This window comes from Carcharhinus amblyrhynchos, chromosome 1 (assembly GCF_965287045.1).
Source record: "Carcharhinus amblyrhynchos chromosome 1, sCarAmb.v2.hapA, whole genome shotgun sequence".
Lineage (NCBI taxonomy): Eukaryota > Metazoa > Chordata > Chondrichthyes > Carcharhiniformes > Carcharhinidae > Carcharhinus > Carcharhinus amblyrhynchos.
The window spans coordinates 147,306,772-147,333,217 of record NC_137324.1 but is presented as its reverse complement, the minus strand read 5'-3'; the positions used below and the strand labels follow the sequence as shown (position 1 = coordinate 147,333,217).

The 26,446-nt window shown below is 42.7% G+C and overlaps 1 protein-coding gene across 1 annotated transcript in view; it reads left to right on the top strand.

The window, feature by feature from the left end:
• The window catches only part of LOC145350573 (short transient receptor potential channel 3), a 151,450-nt gene that overhangs the window by 98,409 nt on the left and 26,595 nt on the right, over positions 1–26,446 (top strand). Inside the window, exons 5-7 of the mRNA XM_080199775.1 lie at positions 1,817–2,033; positions 2,137–2,370; positions 19,133–19,397. Coding sequence (XP_080055901.1) covers positions 1,817–2,033; positions 2,137–2,370; positions 19,133–19,397 — 716 coding nt within the window. The remainder of the gene's footprint in view (positions 1–1,816; positions 2,034–2,136; positions 2,371–19,132; positions 19,398–26,446) is intronic.

Here is a 26,446-nt window from a genome sequence, read left to right as displayed (position 1 = left end):
GCTGCGGCCTCACCAATGCCCTATACAGCTGCAGCAAGACCTCCCTACTTTTATATTCAATCCCCCTCGCTATGAAGGCTAGCATCCCATTCGCCTTCCTGACCACCTGCTGCACCTGCAAGCTGGGTTTTTGCGACTCATGCACAAGGACCCTGAGGTCCCTCTGCACCGTCGCCTGCTGCAGTTTTTCTCCACGTAAGTAATAATCCTTCCTACCATTATTCCTACCAAAGTGGACCACCTCGCACTTGCCAACATTAAATTCCATTTGCCAGTTCCTGGCCCATTCGCCCAGCCTATCTAGATCCTTCTGCAGACTCTCCACACCCTCCGCACAATTTGCCTTTCCACCAATCTTGGTGTCATCAGCAAATTTCAACACCATACACTCGGTTCCCTCCTCCAGATCGTCCATATAAATGGTAAATAGCTGAGGCCCCAGCACTGACCCCTGAGGCACTCCACTAGTCACCAACCTCCAATCCGAATAGCACCCATTGACCCCCACTCTCTGCCTCCTATTTGACAACCAATCCTCTATCCACGCTAACACCCTACCCCCAACTCCATGTCCCCTGACCTTCTGCAATAACCTCTTGTGAGGTACCTTGTCAAACGCCTTCTGAAAATCAAGAAAGTCCACATCCACCGGCTCTCCTCTATCCACCGCCCTAGACACATCCTCATAGAACTCCAGTAAATTCGTCAGACACGACTTCCCCTTAACGAAACCATGCTGCGTCTGCTCTATCAAGCAATTCCCCTCAAAACGCCTTGCTATTTCCTCCTTGATGACGGATTCTAACATTTTACCTACAACAGACGTTAAACTAACCGGCCTATAATTCCCCGCCTTTTGCCTGGCACCCTTCTTAAACAACGGCGTAACATTAGCCGCTTTCCAATCTTCCGGCACTTCCCCGGAATCCAGCGACGTCTGGAAAATAACCACCAAGGCATCCACTATCACCTCCGCCATTTCTTTCAGAACCCTTGGATGCATTCCATCCGGTCCTGGGAACTTGTCCACAATCAGCCCCTCCAGTCTGTCGAGCACCACCTCTCTAGTAACAGTAATGTCATCGAGACCCTCCAGTCCTACCACCTTTCCATCTCTAACACCCGGCAAATTATTCACGTCCTCCTCCGTGAAGACCGAAACAAAAAAGTTATTCAAGACCTCAGCCATTTCCCCATCCCCTACCACTAAGTCCCCCTTCTCATCCTCTAAGGGTCCAACGTTCACCCTAGCCAGCCTCTTCCTTTTTATATACTTATAAAAACTCTTGCTATCCTTTTTTATATTAAGCGCTAGCCCAGCTTCATAGTTTATCCTACCCTTCTTTATCAATTTCTTTTTCAATCTTTGTTGACATTTAAACCTCTCCCAATCCTCTTCTCGCCCACTACTCTTAGCTACATTTAGATAGGGATTGGAAAACAATTTAGTTCCTGGTCCTGATCAATGTGACTTATGCTGGAAAACGATGTATGTGGATATCAAGAAAGAACAGGAGGTTCAAAGGGCTACTTGGCTTCCAGTACTCAACTCATCCTTAGTATAAGGTTCTGGAACCTATGGAATTAAACCCTAGCTGGGTCAGTACCATCAAAAGAGTAAAGGGAGAAATTGGATTTGAAAAAAATATTCTTCTTCCCATAATGGCATGTGCATAGCTTCACTGGTGTGAAATTCAATAGCAAAAAAAAGTTACACTAGGTCATTAAAAGAGGAAAACAAGTAGCTGTGAGGTGAAATGACTGATGCTCAGTTTACATCTACAGGATAGATACATATTTTAATTTTTCCTTCTAGCTGGGGAAGATGCTAAGAAGTCCCTTCATGAAGTTTGTGATGCATGCAGCGTCCTTCATCATCTTTCTGTGTTTACTAGTATTTAATGCCTCTGACAGATTTGAAGGCATCAAAACCTTACCCAATGTCACTGTTACGGATTATCCAAAACAAGTCTTCAGAATGAAAACCACAATGTTTACTTGGACGGAAATGCTAATCATGGTATGGATACTGGGTAAGTAGCCTCCTTTCTGGACTGTGCGTACAGTAAATTTTTCATCTTTTCTTTAAAGAACTATATACAAATTAAATGTTTTTTTAAAAATCTTTTGTTGTAGGTATGATGTGGACTGAGTGTAAAGAAATCTGGACAGAAGGCCCACGTGAATACATTTTCCAAATGTGGAATCTTCTAGATTTTGGAATGCTATCAATTTTTATAGCTGCATTCACAGCAAGATTTCTGGCATTTCTGGAAGCTTCCAAAGCACAGCAGTATGTGGATGAACATGTTGAGGAGAGTGATCTTTCGCTTGTAACACTTCCACCAGAGGTTGAATACTATACGTATGGTAAGGTAACATTGTATAAGTGAGCTTCATAAAACCGTAACCTTTTGTTTGGCTTATGCAGGTAAGCCAGTAATGTAAAACCTCTGTATTAACAATGTCAGCTTTGTGAGGTTGATACTTGGGTGTTAATTGAGTACTGGCTAACTTGGTATTGTTATTAAAATTAGAAATTTCCTGGGACCTTTCCTGCTCAATCATTGCAACTTTGGTAGTAGTTTGAAGTAAATCCCGCTTATATTTGGCCAAATCTTACTGCAGAAATGAAGGTCAGAGCATCTGCTGTTTGTTCAAAGGGCTGAAAGTGTGAGCTGATAAATGATGCATAAGGGAAGCCAAGCACCCAAGATCTGAGTGAACAGTAACTCTGTATCTTATTAACCACTCTAATTGAAGGATTGTGAAATTAATGGCATCAGGATGAAGAAGGAGACGTATAATAGAATGAGTGAATTCAATGACAAATGAGATAGAGAAAACAAATGAAAAGAGTGAAAGAAACATTGAATTAGAGCGAGAGAAAAAAGCGACAAAAAATTAAAAAGTTTCATTTTAAATTCAACATTTTTATAAACTCCCAACAATTAAAACCTGAGTGAATGAGATTCCAAATTTGTACTAGATAATTTTCAGTGTCCGAAACATTGATTGACACCAATTAATGCCGATATTTTAACATGATCATTGGCATTTCATGAATATCACTGACACCCAGGGAGATCACTGGATATTCTGCACAATGGGAGCCAAAATATTAGCGTTGGGATGTGTAAAGTTGTAGGGTCAACTCAAACAATCTGCTTTGGTTATTGCCACAAGCTATCCCCTGCTCACACTTCAATTGTGATTGTTTTGCACAAATGAAGATAGTTTAACATCTATTTTAATCATGCAAAATGAAGGTAATATGTAAATTAAGACTGTGTAGTGTATATGTTCATATTTGTGCATATTTATTTGATAGTAAACTCACTAGCTTTCAAGAAAGCTAGTGAGTTTACTATCAAATAAGTCGGTAGGACTGAAACCTGGTGTTGTCAGACTTTTTACTGTGTTTACCCCAGTCCAATGCCGGCATATCCACATCATGCACATGTTTACTCCCAGGGCCAATACTGGGGGTTTGGACACAAGCTAGCATCCAGTTTACTGAACCTAATGAACAGAACTGCTGCAATTGTGTATTTAATAACTCCAACTGTCAGAGCAACTTGAGGCCCCTTAAGTTCAAAAGTATGCAAAACCAATTCAACTTTTTCAGAGAAGAGACTAGAGCAAACAAAGATGGAAACAGGCTTGAAAACAGGGTGGAAGTGAAATAGTAAATATTCTGATTGCAGAAAAATTAAAAAAAATCAAAAACTGATAATGCAAAATTCAGAACTTCATTATAAGTTAGATGAAAGCCTTAAATGAGTGTGACCCCTGAAAGGAACTACATCCCTTGAGATGGCGAAAGGTTATCAACCTGAAATGCGAACTCGTTATTTCTTTCTCCACAGATGCTGTCAGTCCTGCTGACATTTTCCAGCATTTGCTATTTTATTTCAGATTTTCAGCATTCCACATTATTTTGCTTTTCTACCTTGGAGATAGATCCAAGAGCGTTGAGAAACTTGGGGTCAGATTTTGCCATCCTGACATGGGACAATCCCGCACTGGGTAGATGTAAATGAAAGCAGTGGCCCATAAATTATGACTTCATTCCTGCCAGCTGCCATTTTGACTGGCATGGTAAATGTGGAAGATGGTGACTTAAAGCACATACAAACTGATTTTGGGGCTGTCTTATTGCTGCTTACCTCAAGTTTGTATTTCATTGAGTTTGCGAGGCAGATGAGTTTCTGAAGTTTGTGAATTATGTCAAGTCAGAGGGCTCAGGAACAAAGGGGAAGCCTGTTGTGGGGTTGGGAATCTTTTGACTGGTAAGTTTAAAAGGTTTTGCTCACATATCATAATTTGATGCTATATAGAAATGTAACTATTTTTAATGCGGTTATTGATAGATATTTGTTCTTAAAAGGGAAGGAAAGTGTTCAGATTCATTAGAGTACTTTCGCCAGGGAATAATGTGTTCTTCTGCATTCAACAGTATTGGTATTCTGATTTCAGTGTGTCAGTTAGACACTTTGCTTCAACCTTTACATTGATTGGCAGCCCAGCTATCTGAAATAGCAGAACAGTTGTCTGACATTTTTGATTGTTAAACCATTGAAGCAGTGAGACAGATCATTGAATCACTATAATGCAGAAGAGGACATTCAGCCCATCGTGTCTGCTTCAACACTCCAAAGACAATCTTATTCTGGCCCTCTTCCCCACCCTATCCTTGTAACTCCGCACATTCACCATGGCTAATCCATTTAAACTACACATCTTTGGACACTAAAGGTCAATTCAGCATGGCCAATCCACCTAACCTGCACATCTTTGGACTGTGAAAGGAAACCAGAGCACCCAGAGGAAACCCATGCAGACATGGGGAGAATGTGCAAACTCCACACTGACAGTCACCCAAGGCCAGAATTGAACCCAGATGCCTGAAACTGTGAGCAGTAGTGCTAACCACTGTGCCATTATGATGCCTGATGGTCACCTGCTCCACTAGTTCAAAGCTTTAATGTATGCAGCTCTTCAGGCAATGTTGACACAATGTTGAGCAATGAAATCTAATTATAAATGTTTGGTTGAGTTCCAAACCCCATTAATGGATACAACTCAGGAGGGATTGTTGATCTGGCTGTTAAAGAGACTCTCAGCTTTTCTTAAATAGTTTTATCAGCTCCTTAAGAAAATGGCTTTGTTTACTTTTACAGTTTCATGAGAATCTCAAAGCTTTCTCAATATTATTATCAGGCTCATGAGTTCTGTCCATAGTGGATACTGGGAGAGTGGTCATGGTAATTATAGAGGTGATATGGGTTATGGAAGGGGCATGGATGATGGAGATGGGTTAAGGTTAAGGGAGTAAGGGCTAAGGAATTTTCTAACCTGCTTGCCTTGGCATCCATCTGCCTGTGTCTCCATCTTGGGCCTGCTTCTGGAGGTGGTGGCCTCAACTCCAGCCCATCCCCATCATTTCACCATGAAGACAGCATGTGCAAGAATTGCTGGGCAGGAACTGGGATTATGACATTGGGAAATCTCCCAACTCATGACTTCCAGCTCGAAGGGAAAAATCCAGACCTCAGAAGTAGATTTGTGCAGTACTGATAATCATTATGTAGGAACCAATGGCAGTGGGGAGGTATCAGTGGATTGGAAATAGGCTAATGTAGTTTCTACATTCAAGAAGTGTAACAAAAAAACAAATACAGCCAAGTATAGGCTGATCAATCTTACTTCAATTCCATGTAGATTAATGAAATCAACTATCAGTAGATCCAAGGATTATCTGTACAACGCAGCTTAGTAAACAACAATCAATATGGGTTAAGAAAGGATAAATCCTACCTAAGTAAAATCCCTACCAAATTGTGCACTTAGAATTCCAAAATATATTTGATGAACTTACACATTGGTTGTGGGATAGCAGATGGCACCAAATTAGGAGAACTACTGGAATCATATGGAATAGATCAGGATGCGCAGACATATGCACACACGTTTCATACTAAGGATACCCTCCACTGTATTGTGTGGCACTATGACTGTGCTAAATGGGATAGATTCAAATCAGATTTAACAGCTCAAAGAGGGGCATCCATGGACCACCAGGAGCAACAGCAGCAGCATTATATTCAATTATAATCTGCAGCCTCATGGCCTGGCATATTGCTTACTCTACCATTACCCACAAGTGAAGAGTACAGGAGAGCATACCTATAAGTTAAGTGCTACCTTGTGAAGCTTCAACACAGGAAACATGCATGCTAAACAGCAGAAACAGTGTACTATATACAGAGCTAAGCAATTTCACAACCAATGGGTCAGATCAAAGCTCTGCCATCATTCTCCATCCAGTCAGGAATGGTGGTAAACTAACAACTAATGGGATGAGGAGACTCCAGGAATATCCCCTTCTGGAATGATGGTGGAGCCTAGCAATTTAGTGCAAAAGACTATTCTGAAACATTTGCAGTTATCTTCAGTCAGAAGTGCTGAATGGATGATTCATCTCAGTCTCTTCCTGAGATCCTCAGGACCACTGATACCAGTTTTTAGTCAGTTTGATTCACTCTGCCTGAAATCTGGAAACACTGGACTCAGAAAAGTAACATCTCCACTATTGTGTTGAAGACATGCTACAGAACTCTCTAGCTAAACTGTTCTGCATGCTTACAACACTGGCATCTATCTAATAATGTGAAAAATTGACCAGCTATGTCCTGCTGACAAAAAGCAGGACGAGTCCGATCTGACCAATTACCTCACCATTAGTCTGCTGTCAAGCATCAACAAAGCACTGGAAGGTGTTAACAATGGTGCTATGAAGCAGCACTTATTCAGCTCACTAATGCTTAGTTTGGGTTCCACCAGAACTACTTGTCTCCAGACCATAATACAGCCTTGGTCCACACATGGAAAGAAAAGCTAAATTCGAGAAGTTAAGCGTGAATGCTATTTTCAGATTCCTCCATGGTATCACACTTCCTAACTCTGTAATGTCCTCCAGCCCACTATATTTCCAAGTTAACTGCAATTTCCAATTTTAGCCTCCATTCTGTTTTTTTTGTAAAAATATACTTTATTTGTACAATATTAAAAAGAACATTACAAACATTTCAAATTGACTTAATAAGAAAGTGCAAAGCTGTTCACATTTTCTACATAGATCATGTTGCATTCTGAGGTGTTTCAGCACAGTTGCATTTACAATATACAAGCAAGAATATGCTTACAGTCTAGGGTGTTTTACAAAGTGCACTATAGCTGAAACACCTTACACACTGGCCTTTTGCCATTGTGCCTTGGAACATCTGCCCCAAGCTTGAATGCGTTCCTCAACACATAGTCCTGGACCTTGGGATATACAAGCCTGAAGCTCTCGGTCATGCAGACCAAAGCACATTGTTCACTGAGTTGATGAACCTCCAGCAGCAGTTGACATTTGTCTTGATGTGCATCTCTGGGAACAGCCCATAGAGCACAGAATCTTGCATTACGGAGCTGCTGAGGATGAACAGTAACAGAAAACACTGCATTCCTTTCCAGACTTTTTGTTTTACGAAGACACATTCCTCAAGCAGGTGTGCAGTTGTGACTTTGATATGTAGATAAAGTAGAAGATGGCTCAAGTGAACGCTGTAGTGCAGGATCAGGGTCTGAGTCACACCATGTACAGCAACACCAAGAGCCCTCACACCTGATGACCAGGTTCTTACCCAAAATGGAGTGGGAGCATTGCTCCCACATGTCCTGTTTCTGCCTTATCTTGGCTTTACGCGTTTCCCAGTTTATGACACATGTCCCAGCCTCTCCAAACCATATCCCCATCACTTTCAGCTAGATTGGTCTGATGATGAGAGGTTCAAAGGATCAGTCAGTCCAGTTCCAAAAGAACATGGTCTTGCTTTTCCTACGATTGACCTTGGCTTCCAAAGTCAGCTCGAACTGGTTGCAAACTCTCATCAGCTTGTGCACCAACAGCAGATCCAAGCAGAGGCATCAACATCATCCGTAAACAGGGAAGATTTCAGCTGAGTTCTTCCACTGCCGGTGATGACCAATCCTTTTATACTCAAGTCCTGATGGACTTGGCAAAAGGACAGGACAGGGGAGAGAGGGCAGCCTGTCTGACTCCAAATTTAATCAGAAAGCTTTCTAATTCCCATCCATTGATTGAAACGATGCTACTTAAGTTTGGTAGAGCAGTTGGATCCAATTGCGGATTTCCACTCCAATTCCCAGTTTCAGAGAGCACATTTGAGGATGTAACCAGCCAGCTAAATAATGGGGATCCTGTGGATATGGTCTATCTGGACTTCCAGAGGCATTTGATAGGTTCCACACAAGAGACTGTTCTAGAAGGTTAGATCCTAAGGGATTGGGGGTAGAGTAGTGGCTTGGATTGAGGATTGCTGACTGATAGAAAGCAGAGGATTGGGATAACTGGGTCCTTCTCCATTTAGAGATCTGTAACTTGCGGGATCCCGCTGGGTTCCGTTCTTGGACCTCAACTATTTACAATCTATATCAATGATCTACAAGCAGGGACAGAGGGTAACATCTTGAAATTTGCTGTCAATACGAAAATAGGTGAGAAAGTAGGGGAGATAAAAAGTTTACAAACGGATATTGATAGGCTTGGGGAATGGGCCAGAATCTGGCAGATGGAGTTTAATGTGGATAAATGCAAGATTATCCATTTTGGCCAGAAAAATAGAAGGGAACATTACTATTTAAATGGGAAACAGATTCAAAAGGCATCTGTGCAGAGTGATTTGTATGTCCTTGTGCATGAGTCTCAGAAAGTGGGTATGCAAGTGCAGAATGTTATAAGGAAGGCAGATGGAACTTTAGCATTTATTGCAAAGGGTCTAGAACATAAAAATAGAAAATTATTGTTACAATTGTGTAAGGCTTTGGTGAGATTACACTTGCAGTACAGTGTTCAATTTTGGTCACCTTTGAGGAAAGATGTGATGGCACTGGAGGCGGTTTGGAAGAGGTTCACTAGATTGATTCCAGGTTTGAAGGGCTGTTGTATGAGGAGCATTTGAGCAGCTTGGGCTTGTATTCGCTGGAGTACAGAAGAATGAGGGGGGATTTAATTGAGGTGTATAAAATACTCAACAGGATTGATAAAGTAAATATTAAGCAAGTGTCCCCCCTTCTAGAACAGTCTAGGACAAGAGGTCATAGTTGTAGAGTAAGCGAGAGGAGGTTCAAGACGAGATAAGGAGAAGCTACTTTTCATAGAACGTTGTGAATCTATGGAACTGACTGCCCCAGAGTGTAGTGGATGCAGAATCAATGGATTCAAAAAAGAGATAGATTAATATTTGATCAAAAGTGGGATAAATAGCTATGGGGAAAAGACAGGGAAGTGGAGATAGGATGAGATGGAGATCAGCCATGATCATATAGAATGGCGGAGCAGGTTTGAAGGGCTGAATTGCCTACTCTTGCTCCTAATTCCCATGTTCCTGTTCATCATGTAACTGTGCAATATTCTGTCTGATGAGACAGGTGTCCACTTCCCTGTCCTGCACATAAGCAATTGGATCCTTGAGTAGTGCAAGGCTATCAGAGATTTCCTGCCAGGTCCAGTGTAGGTAGGTCATGGGGGATCATGGTCTCCAGAGTAGACTTGGCATGACTGGTGGTGATTTGTCCAGAATATTATTGTCCATATTCAACAGTGAAATGTGTCACCAATTTCTAATTTCCTCCCTTCCCCCCTTCTGCTTGTAGATGAGAGTGATGATGCATTTCCTCATGGATTCTGACATGCTGCCATCCAGAAGCATATCCTTGTACATTTCCAGCAGTTCTGGACCAATCAGTCCCACTGAGTCCCACAGATACCATTGCATCCAGGAGTATTATATTTCAAAGGACTTGGCCTTTGTCAGCTTATCCAGATTTAGTGATTTGTCCAGACACTTCAGCTTGCTGTTTTCCTAGACCTCTGTGATAGAGGACAAGAAGGATTGGAGGCCATGCTGTCTGTGAGCTCATGTCATACAATATGACACAAAAGGTTTTGTTTATTCTCAATATGTCAGACTGATGCATCTTCCATCAGGCTGCTGATCACAGATTCTGTACTTTTTGGAAGAAGAAACACAAGGATGTTTCATTCTGCATCAGAGGGCGGACTCTAGACTGGGATGACTTTGGCTGCTCCAACGCATTGTGTGAGGCTTACAGGCTGTTCACCTCCTGGCGACCTTCTTTGATAGCAATCCCCATTGGATGCAGCTAGAGCAGATTTTCCAGGTTTTTCTGGAGTTGGGACATTGTCTCTCTCTTTCTCTCTCTCTGTCTCTCTCTCTCTCTCTCTCTCTCTCTGTCTCTCTCTCTGTCTCTCTCTCTCTCCAGAACACCTTTAAGGATGAAAAAGCTCTTGTTGTTCACCTTGATTGCTTCCCTCCAGTGCAACCAACTCTCAAAGAGGGATTCCGTGGTTCTCTGACCATTGTATCCCCTTTGGGTTCCTCAATGTTTGCTGGAGTCAACAGTTTCATGTTCAACTTCCATGGCCCCATGCCAACCTTCTGATCTTCCTGTAAATGACAGTTAGCCAAAAGGAGGCAGTGGTCAGGGAACAATACTGGCTTGACGTTGGTGGATCTGACCATGAATGCTCAGGACAAGATGTCAATACTGGATTGAAAGGACACATCTGTCTGCAACCAGGTATTTGTATGCTGTTCTCTATCTACAAGGTTGCTGAAGACATCATGCAGCTTGTCATATTTTACTGTTACTGGAGTCGAAGTGTGATGTCCAGTTTGCTGTTGGCCCTGCCATATCATCCAGACACATTGATGATGCAACTGAAGTTACCAGCCAGAATGACCAGCCTGAATGTGACCAGCATCAGTGAGAGCTGAAGGAAAGTCAGCTGCTCGCTCTTTAGAGCCAGGATGTATTCATTAGTTAGTCGCAGGGGAACATTTTTGAACATCACATCTGCTACGAGGAGGCAACTGCCCATCACCTCCTTAACTTTGGTGCTGGTGAATTTGCTTCCCCACAACATCATTGTCCTTATAAGCTACGAGCTGTTGATATGCTTCAGTTTGGTGAGAAAGTTGTGGTAGTTTTCCTTCTTGTGCCTCGACTAAAAAGCAGTCAGTGGCTCACTGACACAAGAAAACTCCATTTTACATATATTTATATTGCAGGGCCTCCCAAAGCTCCTGTATCCATTTTTCCCATCACCTGCTTGACAGTTTCAGGTCAACCAATTCAGAAATCAATCAACCAATCTCCATGTTATCTGTTTGATATACAATTATGACACAACAGTAGGTTTCTAGAACAAGTTCCATATGTCTTTCAAATAACAGAACTCTAAATAAAATAAAATACATTTAGCAAGTATCTGATATATATTCTGAAAATCATTAATGCGGAAATAACAAGTGTTGTGTATGAATTGTGGCAGTTAGCTGCAAGGAAGAAAAAGATATTGCAACACTGAAAGTTAATGGTGCAATATTCTGTTCACAATTCACTTTGTGTTCAAAACACGTTTTGAAATAGCTGTTTTTAATAACATGGAGTAAATAGCCTTTGATAAAATCCTCAGATTGGGAAATTAAAGTATACTTTGCAGCCACAGGAACATAATCACAGATGCTGCAAATGCAAAAAGGGGGATGATCTATTTGAATTATGTAATAATCTCAGGAAGTTCCTTGTGGTTATGAAAAAAATTGGACTGCAGATATCTTTATCAATGTGACAAATGAAAATAATTGGTGAAAATGCAAGCAATGTATTATTAATTAGATTTATTAATCAGATCATTTATTAATCAGATCATTTATTAATCAGATCTGTCTTTCGTCTCTGAAAACAATTCTTTTCCTAACATGCAGCATCACTCCAGGGGAATTAAGGTTGTCAACTGTAAAATTGTATTCCTGATGTGCCCCAATGTTCTAGCCATTAATTGGTCAATGCACCCATCCTTGTGGCACACTATTTTCCTACGCCAATTGGAATTCCAAAAGACTCGATACCCAATTCTTAGAATCCCTACAGTGCAAAGGAGGCCATCGAGCCTGCACCGACAACAATCCCATCCAGACCCTATCAATGTAACCCCATATATTTACACTGATAATCCCTCTGATACTAAGCAACAATTTAGAATTGCCAACCCATCTAACCTGCACATCTTTGGACTGTGGGAGGAAACCAAAGCACTTGGAGGAAACTCACACAGACATGTGAGAATGTGTAAACTGCACATAGGCGGTCACCCAAGGCTGGAATTGAACTGGGCCCCTGGCGCTGTGAGGCAACATTGCTACCGTATCATCCTTATTAGCTGACGTTTGACTGTCAACTAAACAGCCTTTCTCCCCAACCCATTTTCGATATTTTTATATCTTGTAAAGTGAAATGTTCAAAGAAAATTACCAAAAAAAAACTCTTCTAATGTCTCAATGACTTTTCTCCAGGATTGCACATGGCAGTATCCTGGAGATTGAGCTTCAATTTCTGGAGACTGCAGGCCAATCCTGGATGGTTGGAAGCCCTAACAAGAATTCAAATTGGACAGCTGACCTCAGACTTTTTAAGAGCTAGTTCGCGAGGATCTATTACCAACTGCCAAGAAAGATTCAGCACCCAGGAGAACTAACTCATAGAATCTTTCCTCTATCTCATAATTCTTGCAATCGTGATCAAATGCAATATTCATTGCAGTTGTATGTTATGGTGTAGGTAAGCCAAGCTGAGAGTACAAATACTGTCTTGCATTTAAAATAATTTTACCTGGTCAGATTCAGCAAAGAAATCACGTTATGAACAATATTTGGAAAAAGTGTTATAAGAAGGAGAAGCAAGAATAGGCAATTTGGCCTTCAAGCCTGCTCCACCATCCAACAAAATCATGGCTAATCTTTTACTTCAATCACACCTTCCCATACCATCCTTTAATTTTCTAAAAATCTATCAACCTCTGCCTTAAATATAACTAATGACTGAGCATCCAAGGCTCTCTTGAGTAGAGGATTCCGAAGATGCAGAACACTTTGAGTGAAAAGATTTAAATGTCTTTACCCCTTATTCTGAGACTGTGATTCTATGTTGTAGAGTTCCTAGTCAGGAGAAACTTTTTTCCCCAGCATCTACCTAGTCAAGTCTCTTAAGAATTTTATGGGTTTTGATTAGATCACCTCTTATTTTCTAAACTCCAAGCAATATTGGCCTAGTCTACTCAGCCTCTCCTCACAGGTCAATGTCGTCACCTTTGGAACCAGTCTGGTGAACCTTCATTGCACTCGTTCTCAGGCAAGTTTGTCATTCCTTAGGTAACGTTACCAAAACTGCACACAGTCCTCTATGTCTGGCTTCACCAGTTTCAGTATCAGTTGCTTTACTGCCTCTGTCACACTAATACTTATGTGTTAAATTGTGTGAAAGAAAAGCCACAGTTACTGATGTTGTAAAGAAACAGGAATTAACTGTAAAATATGTAAGCAAAAGCATGTTATTTCTTGGTGTATAAAAAGTTGTTTACTGACTCATTTGATATTTTAAGAGCTATTTTCAATTGTACTTCACAATGTGTTACTTCATATGTGTGATTAAATATCAATGGTCAATTTGGGATTATTATTTAAGAGATTATTTCTAAACCCAGCATGCTGTCTGTCCCTGATATTCCATTTGCTAAACTGGCATGAAGCAACATGCTCTGGTGTATACACCATTCACAGTTGTGGTTTAGTTGTCTTACAATCTGGAATAGTATAATCATTAGTTGATAGTCCACGACATTGAACATTATTTTAAAATATTAAAAGTTATTTACTATTTTATTCTGTAGTTAGTTGATATTACTTTACTTTTTCCTTCAGCATTCAGCTTGAAAATCTTATTTTTATAATCAGTGTATTTACTTTTGGGTGAATGGGTTTTGTGCAATATTGCTTAACAGGGACGTGAATTGATAGTTCATTTTACACCCCACCCGAATTCCTTTCCATTTACTATTGCCCAAAATCAATTTCCACATCCCTTCAAAATAATATTCTGTTGTATTTCCTTCTGTTGCACTTCTGTGGTTTTGTTGCATGTAACCAAAAGTAATTTGTTTTATTTAGCTTTAATGTATCAAACAAATATGTCAGTATATAATTTTTTATATATCAAGAAATATGTGTTTTTTGTTGTATTAGAATGAACCCTTGTTCATTAACAGCATCAGTAATTGTGCCTTTTCTTTAGTGTGATGTTTAGCTACTAGGGTGCAGTTGTGTTGAAGCTAGCCTGTGCCTTTAAGGACTTTACTCAGATATCCCATGTGAGAAGTGGTCTAATTTGGTAAGTGCTGAAGTCAACAAAAGGTTAATTGCTAAAGGATGTTTCTGTATATTGGTAGCTGTTTGTAAATCCCCAACTCTGCTAATCATGGGCAGAATAAACAGGAGGGATAATCAGTTTTCTGAAATCCAGCAGATTCATGTTAGTTCCATGTTTGATATAAAAATAATTAATCATCTGTGCTGTGAATATAAAATATTGCAGTTGCTGGAAATCTGAAATAAAAACAGAATATGCTGAAATTGTTGCTGTGTCAAAATCCTGGAATTCCCTCCCTAACAGCACGGTGGGTGTATCTACACCTCAGGGACTGCACAAGGTTCACCATCACCTTCTGGGGGGCACTAGGGATGGGCAATAAATGCCCATCACCTGTAAATGAATAAAAAAAACTTAGTAAGTCTGGCAGCTTCTGTGGAGAGAGATTAAGTTAACATTTTGGATGATTGACCTTTCAGCAGGTTCTGATGAAAGGTTGTTGACTTGAAATACCGGACAGGATTATCCCCTGGGCTTTGAGACCCCGTGTCATGACTAAATGGGGAGCCCGAGCACTCGCTAGAAACCAGACCAGTGGAACTTTCGCGGAGACAGCCTCCTCAGTGGCCATCTCTGCATTAACTGTCTTGTTGAGGATGGTTTGCCAGCCCAATAACAGAGGCTGCACCATCAGGATATCTGGCACTGCTGAAATGGGTCTAAGAATGGGAAGGTGTTTCAAAATGAAGGAGCTTGCAACGGCATAAATGCAAACTAAAAATTCAGAGGGGCTAAGTTGGCTTGGAACAGCTGGGAAACCCCTCTTACTGCAATATTTGGGTCACTTGTGAGCCCTTCTCTGGCGGGTGTAGCATCCAGATCCAATGACACCCACCAGATCCAAAGATGTGTACATTAGGTGGATTGGCTGTTCAAAATTGCCCCTTAGTATTAGGGACTCTGGCAGGGTAAATACATGGGGTTACGAGGATAGGGCCTGGGTGGGATTGTTGTCAGTGCAGGCTTGATGGATTGAATGGCCTCCTTCTGCACTGTAGGGATTCTATGACTGTATGACTGCCATTGCGCAGTCACCTCCATGGAACTGGCAACCTCTGCAGCAAATGGAGATCTGCTGCCCTCTAAATTTCACCTAATTAGGGACTTTATAAAGTGAAAGAAAACTTATATAATTGTAAGAAGGATTCTTTATTGAATATGTGGCGAGTATAAGTCTAATTTTATGGTTGTCGAGGGCTTGAATAAAATAGGGTTTGAATAAGATTTTTTCAAAATTCAAAGAAACTCATTTCAAAATGTATTTTTTCTACAGTAGTCAGCACACTAGTTTGCTTTCTTTTTTAGTACCTGTTATAAGATTGTTCAGTTGAAAAATGGGGCTGGATTTTCATCTCCTAGTGGAGGCGGCAGTCAGGTCAGGAAAGCTGAAAGGACTGATATTTTTTCACTGCTCTGTTTTCATATGGCCATTCCATTGGTCAGGAACGCCTTGGATACAAAACACACACCTCTTCTGAGGTCAGAGTCCCCATTGTGAGGACCATCGAGAATTTTAATTTCCCTCCCATATTATTTTTGCATTCTGGCATGGGTATTAGAAGTTAAAACAAGGCTCCTTCTTGGAACTTTGTGATCACTGGGTGAAGCCTGCCGAGGAGTTAGGAACATTCAGACACCTTCAAATGTTGTTATTAAGTGCTGTTTTGTAATGTAGATGTTGTTTTAATACAGTGAGAGGGCATGAATGAAAGGATTTATGAGGGGAATGAAAGCAGCATGGGGAAATATGAAGGGTGGGTGTATGGACAGGGCATGGGAGTTTTGTGCCTGTGAGGAGTGAGGTGTGGGGACATGAGAATGATGTTGATTGGGAATTGGGCTGCTGCCCCCAGGACATTCTACCCACCCATCTCCACACCAACTCTCTCCTACACTGCACTGAGAGTCTAAAACTGCACATGCAACCACCACTACCCCACCCACAAACACCCCCGAAAACGCTGGGCAAATTCGGTCATAAGTCAAGCATGCTATTTGGAAGCTAGCAAAGAACCCAAGTTATGATTTCCTATCCCTATGCAAAAGTCCAGACCATGATATCTGGAGGGATGATATACTATAGTATAAACAAAGGGGTTCAGCAAGTAATGGGGAGGTAAGCGAAATGTGTGCTTTGAGAATTTGAGTCGCTTCTTCCTGATGGATTGCTGATACTGAGATGTGTTCACAACAACACAACTTTTGATTCATCTGGATCTGTTTTAAATTAGCTATGCTGTGTGAAATTGCATTCAGGTTCCATCTTGTATTTAATACTCTACCTTGTGGTTAAAAGCAGTTTCTGACGAAATGGCTGCAACCAATATGGAAAACATTGAAAATCAAAATGGTTCTTTAAGGTTCTCCATGGCTGGTGTAAGTTTACTTGTAAAAATGTATTTTTTCGTGTAGTTTGATTCTTATGATAGATAAATATACATTTTCCTAATTCGTTTTTGGGTATTGTTGGCAAGGCCAGCATTTATTGCCCGTTTCTAGTTGTCATGAGAAAGTCATGGTGGACCTTCCTTTTGAACCACAATGCTTTGATGCAACTGAATGACTGACTTGCTAGGCCAGTTCAGAGAGCAACTAAGTGCCAATCACATTGGTATGGAACTTAATTCACAAAGAGGCAAAACCAAGTAATAACAGTAGGTTTCCTTATCTAAGGGGAATTAGTGAACCAGTGAGGGGTTATGGCAAGTTGGCAGATTTATGGTCACTTTTACAGACTAAGAAGTCTGACAACACCACTGTTACTGTGTTTACCCCAGTCCAACACCGGCATCTCCACATCACTTTTACAGATGCCAGCCTTTTATTTATAGCCTTTTATTTTAAAACAGAATTCAAATTTTAAAATTTCCAAGGTGGGATTTGAACTCTCACCACAAGATTATTAATCCAGGCCTCATAATTCCAAGTTCAGTAATATGAGGTGAGTTTTTACGCTTAACCCTAGATTTAGTTAGATAGGAAGTTTATTCTGTGTTGTAAGCCTATCATTGACTTGGATAAAAGAAGTTTGCGCAGCTTTCATTCACTGAGACCATTAGAACAGCAAGTTTCCGAAACTCTGAGCTGATGTAGGTTAATGTAAAGCAAGGATAAAAGTCATGGAAAATAGATGATAGAATGGCCCAAGGCTGAGGGCATTATTACTACACCATTATGATGTGAAGTTGAGAAGGGAATAGATGGCATGTTGTTCACCCTGCACAGAAACATTAATGTGAGTTCTCTTACATTGCTTATCATTGTATGCATTGTCTGTGAGTATCTGTTACTCTATAAATCTGTAACTGAAAGCTTCAATCTAGAACTTGACCTAGCACAGAGATAACAAGGCGATTTGCCGACCTCCTTGTGGGAATTCCAATGTCCAGGTGAATGGGGCATTAGCCAGAAGTCGGGATTCCTGAAGGGTGTGAGGGATACTGGGAGTCACCTGACCCGTCCCGCCTGCCCCAATCAAGTTCCTGCCCTGAGTGGGTGGCAACCTGCTGATTTAAATGTCATTAGTCAACCTACCAGCGTCCTGCCATTCCCCAGCAGGAACAGCACCAGGCACGCTTTACAATAACCCACAAGTGGGAATCTGGTGTGCTGGACCTCGGAATACCACCAACTCCTCAGAAAAGAGGGGCATCCTCCCCTCCTCCACACAAATTATGGACCACTCTTCTCTCTCCACCCCTCCCCACCGCCACACCACCCGCCCCCCCCGCCCCCCCCAACAACACACACATCCAAACACCATGCAGGCATGAGTGACCCAATCCAAATACCACTCAGACCCCTTTCCCCCCCAGACACCTTTCTCAGCCTCACTTAAAGCCACGTGGCTTCACAGTACCAACAGTGCACTGACACCCTTGGGTCCAGAGGGGGCTCAAAAAGATAGACCTAGAGGCCATTTGCTCCTCTGCTGCTGCCAGGCTGCAGAGGAAGGGTCCATCAACGGTCCAGGGGGTTGGGTGAACTCAGACTGGGGGCAAGAGGTTGGCCACACCACTCTCCACCAGGATGGGGCTTTGTGTCTGGACTGCCCCTTCTAGCCCTGGCAGACCTGAAGATCATCCCTAGCATAGTGATTTCAGGCAGTCCTGTGATTAACATTTGCATTCCTGCCTGTTAGCTGTGAAAATTTTGAAGTGACCAGGTCACTTTAACCTCCTTGCCCCCCCAGTTATCTGGCAGGCTTTTAAACCATTACAGCATCCATTCTGCATTTTCATAGTAACTTCATTGTAGTGTTAATGTAAGACTACTTATGACACTAATAAATGAATAAACTTCAATCTTCATTATCCTGTATATGTTTTCCTCTTCTGTATGGCTCTCCTATTAGCCTGTTTAGCTCAGTGTGACCTTCTTTTGTATATCTATTATTTTGTCTAAAGTAGATCTGATAAAAAAATACAGAAAATGCAGCAAACACTCAATCAGTAAGGCAGTGTCTGTGGAGAGAGAGTCGTGTGGATGGCCTGACCAGGACTGACGAAAGTTCATTCACTTGAAACACAAATCCTGTTTCCCTCGCCAGCATTTTCTGAACAATTCTTCTTTGTGATTACTAAACTTATTCATTACTTTGTCTGTATTTACAGTCAGAATTCTTAAAATAAAATAAATGTATTTTGAATGTATTTTTAGGAGATAATGCAGAAATGATTCTGATATCTTTAAAGGGATGGATTCTAAAATGATTCAAACAGAAGAATAACATTTGATAATTCTTCCCTAACTACTTTTCTCTTGTCTTTTTTAGCCAGAGATAGATGGCTTCCTTCTGATCCTCAGATCATTTCTGAAGGCCTCTATGCAATCGCTGTTGTCCTTAGCTTTTCACGAATCGCTTATATCCTGCCTGCAAATGAAAGCTTTGGTCCATTACAAATTTCCCTTGGAAGGACAGTAAAAGACATATTCAAATTCATGGTCATTTTTATTATGGTGTTTCTTGCTTTCATGATTGGGATGTTCATCCTTTATTCTTACTATCTTGGTGCAAAAGTAAATCCTGCCTTCACAACGTAAGTACAAATTTTGTTAATTTATTTTGTATTTTTATAACACGATAACATGTCTCTAGTTTCCTTCCCTTTCCTGGTTTTCCCTGTCCAACTGTGTCTGAAAAGATAGGTATAGAGCCAGTTTTCAGCCCTCCATCAATGACACTCTAAATCAACTACTATAAGGTGTACAAGAGGGATAGGGTAAATTTCCCCTCTGATATTCGTGAAGCCACGCTGACCCTCTACTTGTTACATATGCAGAGGGATGCTGATGTAAGTGGAAACTTACTAGAGTTGGGAAATTGAATGTACTGCTTATTACTTGGTGCTGCAATCTGCAGGTGCTCCAAACTGCTACGCCAATGTGATTCTCTTAATACTGCCGACTTTTTAACCTTCTGACAAACCTGATTATCTTCACGACATACGACAGGGCAGAGTCGCTGAGCAGAAACTGATAGCCAAGTTCCGCACACAGAAGGACAGCCTCAACCGGGATCTTGGGTTCATGTCACACTATCTTTAACCCCCATGACTTGCCTGGGCTTGCAACATCTCACTGTCCTGTCTGGAGACAATACACATCTCTTTAACCTATGCTTAATGCTATCTCCACTCACATTGTTTGCACCTTTTAAGACTTGATTAGCTGTAAAGACTTGCATTCTAATCAGTATTCTGTAAACAGTGTGTGCCTTCATATGCCCTGTTTGTAGTCAGAACTCTCCACTCACCTGATGAAGGTGCAGTGCTCCGAAAGCTAGTGGCGTTTACTACCAAATAAACCTGTTGGACTTTAACCTGGTGTTGTGAGACTTCTTACCATATCACAAATAGTCAGGAATTTGTCCAGCTTTCTTCTGAACTCCTGTAGTAAATGCGCACTTACTCAACCAACCGATAATATGTTCCAAAGGTCAGTGATTCTCTGAGAAATCAAATATTTCTTGACATGTGATATGTGTCTCAGCCCCTGGTCCTAATTTATATAAATCAATTCAGTCTAACCACATACAAGAAAGACCCCAAATCTACAACACAGGTGATTTTAGGCAGGCTGGCAAGTGAACACTACAATTTGTCTATGTTTCTTAAAGTAGGACATTCAGACCTTTTCCCCATAGACCATGCCTGATCTCAATTCCATTTACACATCTTTGTTCAATATCCCTCAATACCCTGACCTAACAAAAATCTTCCCAATTCCACTGCTAGAGGGCCTAGCTTTAATTATTCTCCCTCCAAAGGAAATAGCTTCTGAGTCCCTGTTGAACCCCTTTATCATTATAAATATCTCTTTGGATAACCTGCAATTATCTATACTTAAGGAAATCTAAGCTAAGTTTATGCAGGCAGTCCTCATAATTTGACTCTTTAAACTCTGGTATCAATTGGATAAATCTGTGCTGTACGCCTTCTAAGACCAATGTATATCTTCTGTGAAATCAAACACACTACTCCAGGTGGCGACTGACCAAGACTGTATACAGCTGAAACATAAGCTCCTCTCTTTTGCACTCCAACCCTTTTGAAATAAAGGCCAACATTCCATTAGCTTTTTGATTACCTTTTGTACCTGTGCACTAGTGTTTAATGATTTGTGTACATAGGCTCAGGAAATGTCATGGTAATCGGAATCCAGCATTCAATATATAGTTGACATTTTATGCCTTTGATTCCCCACATTGAAAATTTCAATCTCAACTTTGTTATTACAGGATGGTACTGAACAAAGCCAGATACGGAGGGAAAGAATAACAGAGCAAATTAACTAGCCTCATTCTTGTTCACCTCCTAACTATTCATTACAGAAAGGCTTTAATGGAGGCAGGGGAGAGGATTTTGGGTCCATAGCCACAATGAGAGATAATCAAGTAAGGAAAAATATCCGTCATACAGAAGGAAAGTGTAGGGGGGGGAGTGGGGCGGAACAAAACAGATTATAGGTTTTAAAAATGTTTTGCATTTACATCATGCTTTTCATGATTATAGCTAACATGGAATCATAGAATCCCTACAGTACAGAAGGAGGCCCTTCGGCCCATCGAGTCTGCGCCAACCACAATCCCACCCAGGCCCTGTTCCTGTAACCCCATACATTTACCCTGCTAATCCCCGTGACACTAAGGGTCAATTTATCATGGCCAATCAATCTAACCCACACATCTTTAGACTGTGGGAGGAAACTGGAGCACCCGGAGGAAACCCACACAGACACGGGGAGAATATACAAACTCCACACAGACAGTGACCGGAGGCTGAAATTGAACCTGGGACCCTGGCCCTGTGAGGCAGCAGTACTAGTCACTGTGACACTGGGCTTCCCTTGTGCCACTGTGCTGCCCTTATCTCAGAGCACTTTACAACCAATGAAGTATTTTGAAATGTAGTTACTATTGTACTGTAGAAGCAGTTAATAATAATTACAAAGATGGAATGAGAAAATTAAACAACGGCCAAGATTTCCAAGCCCGTTCAATGCAGGCGCAAATCCCATTATGGCTGGAAAATTTCAGGAAACTTTCAAAATGAAACTAGTCATGATGAGAATGCTGGGGGAATGGAGTCCAGTGGAGCCCCCAGGTGGTCAGGGCCATGACAGGGCAGTTGACACTGCTGGAGGGCAGGGCCTTTAAAGGGTGGGGTCTATAGCAGAAGGGCCTATATGGGACAGGGTCCAGAAGGGTGGGGCCTAAAGGGGCAGGACCTATAGACAATCCCATAGCAAGAATTTGCTTCATGGGACAGGAGGTGTTGACATGAGGCCCTCAAAGGCCCAATGCCAGTGAATTGCAGGGGAGTCTTTGAAATTAATTTGAGATCAGGGCACCTGCTGAACACTGTGCACCCAGCCTTGCCAGCATTTTTAGGCCACTCCCTTCACAATGAGGGCACAAAACACACACCCCTGCTTTAAAATGACAAAGCGTCATAAGATCTGGAGAGAAAATCTGTCTGTTTCTCTTGGGAGAAGGATGCTAGTTTTCATTCAGAGCCTGACACTGGGCAGAACCTTCCCAAAAAATTTCTAATTGTCATAACAGCGAGAAAACGGGTGTTCTGTGCCGGTCTCTGGGGTGCATTCTGCATCATAATCTTTCAACACTCACTGCAATGAAAGAGCCTTCTTACAAATTACATCATCATTGAGGCTCCAGGTGCGTGATTCACCCAAAATGGCCACAGTTGTGTGCCATTAAGCAGGAGGAGCTCCATTTAAATGCAAATGATGCACACACCGTCAGTCACACCAGGATGATGGCACCACGTAGAGCAACTCCAAATTTATGGAGTTGGGAAGGCTGCTGGACACTGTGAGGAGAGGAGGGCCATCTTCTTCCCCAGAGACAGTCGGTGACCCTGATGGATCAGGCCAGCAATGCGGCCTGGAAAGTGGTGGCAGCAGTTGTCAGTGCCTGCACACTGGCATGGAGGACTGGTGGCCAGTGCTGGAAGAAAATGAATGACCTAGTTCGGGCAGCAAGGTGAGTGTCCACCCTGTCCTGGCATCAGTCCTATCTATCACGCCTGGAATGTCCACATTGATCCACTTCCTGACACCTCACCGCCTTCCAGCACCAGAGCCCCAGCACCTTCTTCCAATCCTTCTCACAAACGCCGTCACAATCCCTGCCTGCTGAGACACTGTCCCAACATACGCCACCTAATTGCCCCCGTCCCCAACACCCTCGATTCCTCGTGGCCTTCCAGTCATCAGGCTTTCAATCTCTCCTTTGTTCCCACAGGAAAAGATGGCCCATAACTGGAGGGAGCAGAAGAAAACTGGAGGTTAGGTCCCTGAATCCTCTCACTCCATTGACCTGTAATGGGAGCTCGAGGATAGAACCGTGACCAACAGACAGGTCAGCTCGCACCGCAAAATCCACAAAAGCTTCATTCACATAACCCATTTCTAGGAAGTTACAATCTTGCCCCTCCCTTGACTAACTATGTGTCCTGTTTTGCAGGAGACGATCCCAGTGAAGCCAGGCCCACAGAAGTCAGCGCCCCTGCAGCACCCATTGATACCCTGAAGGGAAGGTCCAAGGAAACCTCAGAAAAGCTCCAAAGAAATCTTCAATGAAAGCATCTTCAGTTGCCACAGGCATCACACACAGCATTCACTGGCGCAGATGCAGTTACCTCAGTGGGATATGTTAGCGGTGAGACTTCAGGAGCACTTTCTGATGAACACCAAAGAGACAGCTGGCCCCCAGCCAGATGGCAGGCTGCTGGGATCAGTTTTGAAGCTACTGGAGAGGCAGAAGCAGAGCCGGAAATTACAGAAATGGGTGTCAGCAATATTCCAACAACGACAAGGCCATCTGGTGTAGTCCCACAGCCTTCAGTTGCAGGAGGTGGGACCAGCATTGCGTGCCACCCAGGCCAACATTGCAAGGTGGTGACTGCAGTAGGGAGCCTGGGTCAGGGAGTGGTAGAATGGGCTGCATAGTCCAAGGCACAGTTGAGTCTCAGAGGACATGGTGAGTCTTGGGAGCATGCTGAAGTCACACCGGGCTGTGGCTGCTGGCCTCGAGTCCCAGAGAGATATTTATTATCAATAAAGGGATCAAAAGCATGGCGCAGTCTCAGAGGATTATTGATGAGGGGATCCAGAGCGTGACCCAGTCTCAGATGGCCATTGTCGAGGGCTCACACACCATGGTGCAGGACTGCCAGAGCTAGAGGTGATGAAGAGTGCCTGGAGCTCACTCCAGCTGCCCAGCTGACCCATGGAATGTCCTAGGGGCAAACAACCACCTCGAGGGATTGGACATGCTGGAGCCAATGCCGAGGCCTTCCACCCAGGAATCTCCGACTGTCCCCAGACCTTTGAAATCTCCCCTTCGTAACACTGTTGCATCTCACGGGCAGTAGGCTGAACATGGTTATACGCTACATCTGTGACATCCGAAAGTCAGTTGGGGCCCTCCAGGTCCTGGCCCCCCAGGGGATGCCCATCAAGGGTATCACAGGCCATGGGGATGGGGTTGGAGGGGGGGATGGAGTGGGGGGGGTGGGGTGGGGGGGATTGTGGCAGAACACAGTTGACCACCTTCACTTCTGATGTGTATCCTGGGGGCAGCACCTGGATGCAGCAGTAGGCCATATATGGTAAAGAGGTTGTAGGATCACCAAGAGGCACAAGTGAAGGCATTCACTAGTTAGGGTCTTGGTAACTGCCAATTTACAAATTCATTAATAAATGTTATTGCACCCCACAGCTGTGACTAATTTGTTTGTGATCTGTCTCCCACAGGGATGACAATATTCCAACCATACAAATTGAGGCTCAGGGCCTTGTTCAGTGCGAGAGAGGCCCTTCGGCCTCTGGAGTTTATGATCCCCACTTCCCAGTATCTATGCCACACCGCTGACTGCTGTGATCTTCCAAGCACTTATTCAAAACTACCGTTACTGTCATGAGGCCACTGGCTTCCACCGCTGAGTGGGACTCCGTGGTCTGAACTCCTCTGCTCCAGTCCCTGACGACCGCCCAGGTAGGAGTCTGCACCGGGGCAGCATCACAGCATGCTACATAGTGAGTTGTCATCACCCTCCTACCTGGACCAGTAACTCACTAACATAGTCAACCCAGGCACACCACCCTGATGTGATGTCACTGGGACCTATGGCGGAGGGTGTGGACAAAGGCCCACACAGGCCCCATCCTCCCGGCACTGCTCTTGGCACACCAACAATGCTCAACTGGCACTGCTGTAGTGCATGGTGAGCACTGCCCCCTGTCCAGTGGGCACCACCAGGTGGATACTGCCCAATGGGTGCTGCCTGGCCATGCCCCCAACCACCTGTGAGGGGCTTCAATGGCCACCAAGGCCCCCAGCATGACCATTGCACCAGGTCTGTGCTAGGGAGACCAGTAGTGATTCTTGCCATTATAGCACCTAACCCAAAGACCGGAAGACTCTGTGCATTGGGATTTGAATGGACTGTGCATATTTAAATATTACTTTAAATATGCTAATTGGCCTTGTGTCCTTTCTGGGCACGGAGCAATTTGCGCTACTCAGAAGGGGTGAGAAGATTGCAACAACTTTCACGTCAGGCGCAAATCAGATTTTTAACATTGCACACTAGCTTGACTCATCATGCTGTTTGCCACATGCAACAAGGTAGTAAAATCACTCCCCGGAGTGAACACATGGCTGTAACTCTGGGGAGAAACACACCAGTTTCCAGTCAGAACCTGACACTTAGCCATATTTTGGGCAAATTCCACCCAACAACTTATATTTTTCTTATTTGAACATGAGCAATTTTATGAATAATACTTTAAGAAGTACCAGGAGAAGATAGATATTCATAGGAGTGACCGAAATCTGCTTAAAATGAAATGAAGACTACGGAGTTAATCTGCAGGGTTCTGTATGCTTTAAAATGGATCAGAAAGTTAAGGCAGGATGTGCGGTGACTTTACCTGTGAACCGAGGACTTGCTAAAAATGGGGCTGAATGCTGAAAGCGTATTGAATTTGTTTGGACAAAATTAAAGGACAGTACAAAGAAAACATTAGCAAGAACTAGGAACATACAAATAAGTATCAGAAGAGTGCTGTTGCAATTTTGTGGGAAATGATAATAAATGGGAGCCAAGGTTAGGTTGGGGAAGCAGTAATGTTCCTTTTGAGCAGAGGAAATTGAGGAGATTTGATAAATGCGGACAAGATTATTAAGGTTTTGGTAAGGTATACAGAGAAAAGCTGTTCCTGTTAGCTGATGGAATCAGGACTAGGGGATACATGTTTCAGGTTTTGGACAAAAGATGCAGGGAGAAAATGAGGAATATGGGGCAAGTGGCAATGACCTTGAATTCCTTGCCTATGAGGGTGGTGAAAGCAGAAACAATCAGTGACTTTAAAAGGAAATTGGATCAGTACCTAAGGGAAACAAACATGTGGGGCTATGGGGTATAGCAAGGAAATGATTGGATTGGTTTGCAGAGAGCCAACATGAATTCAGTGGGCTGAATAGTTTCTTCCTGTCTCCAGTGACTCAGTGTTCACAGTGATCCTGGGGGATCTTCAATATTAACTGGAGTGAACAATG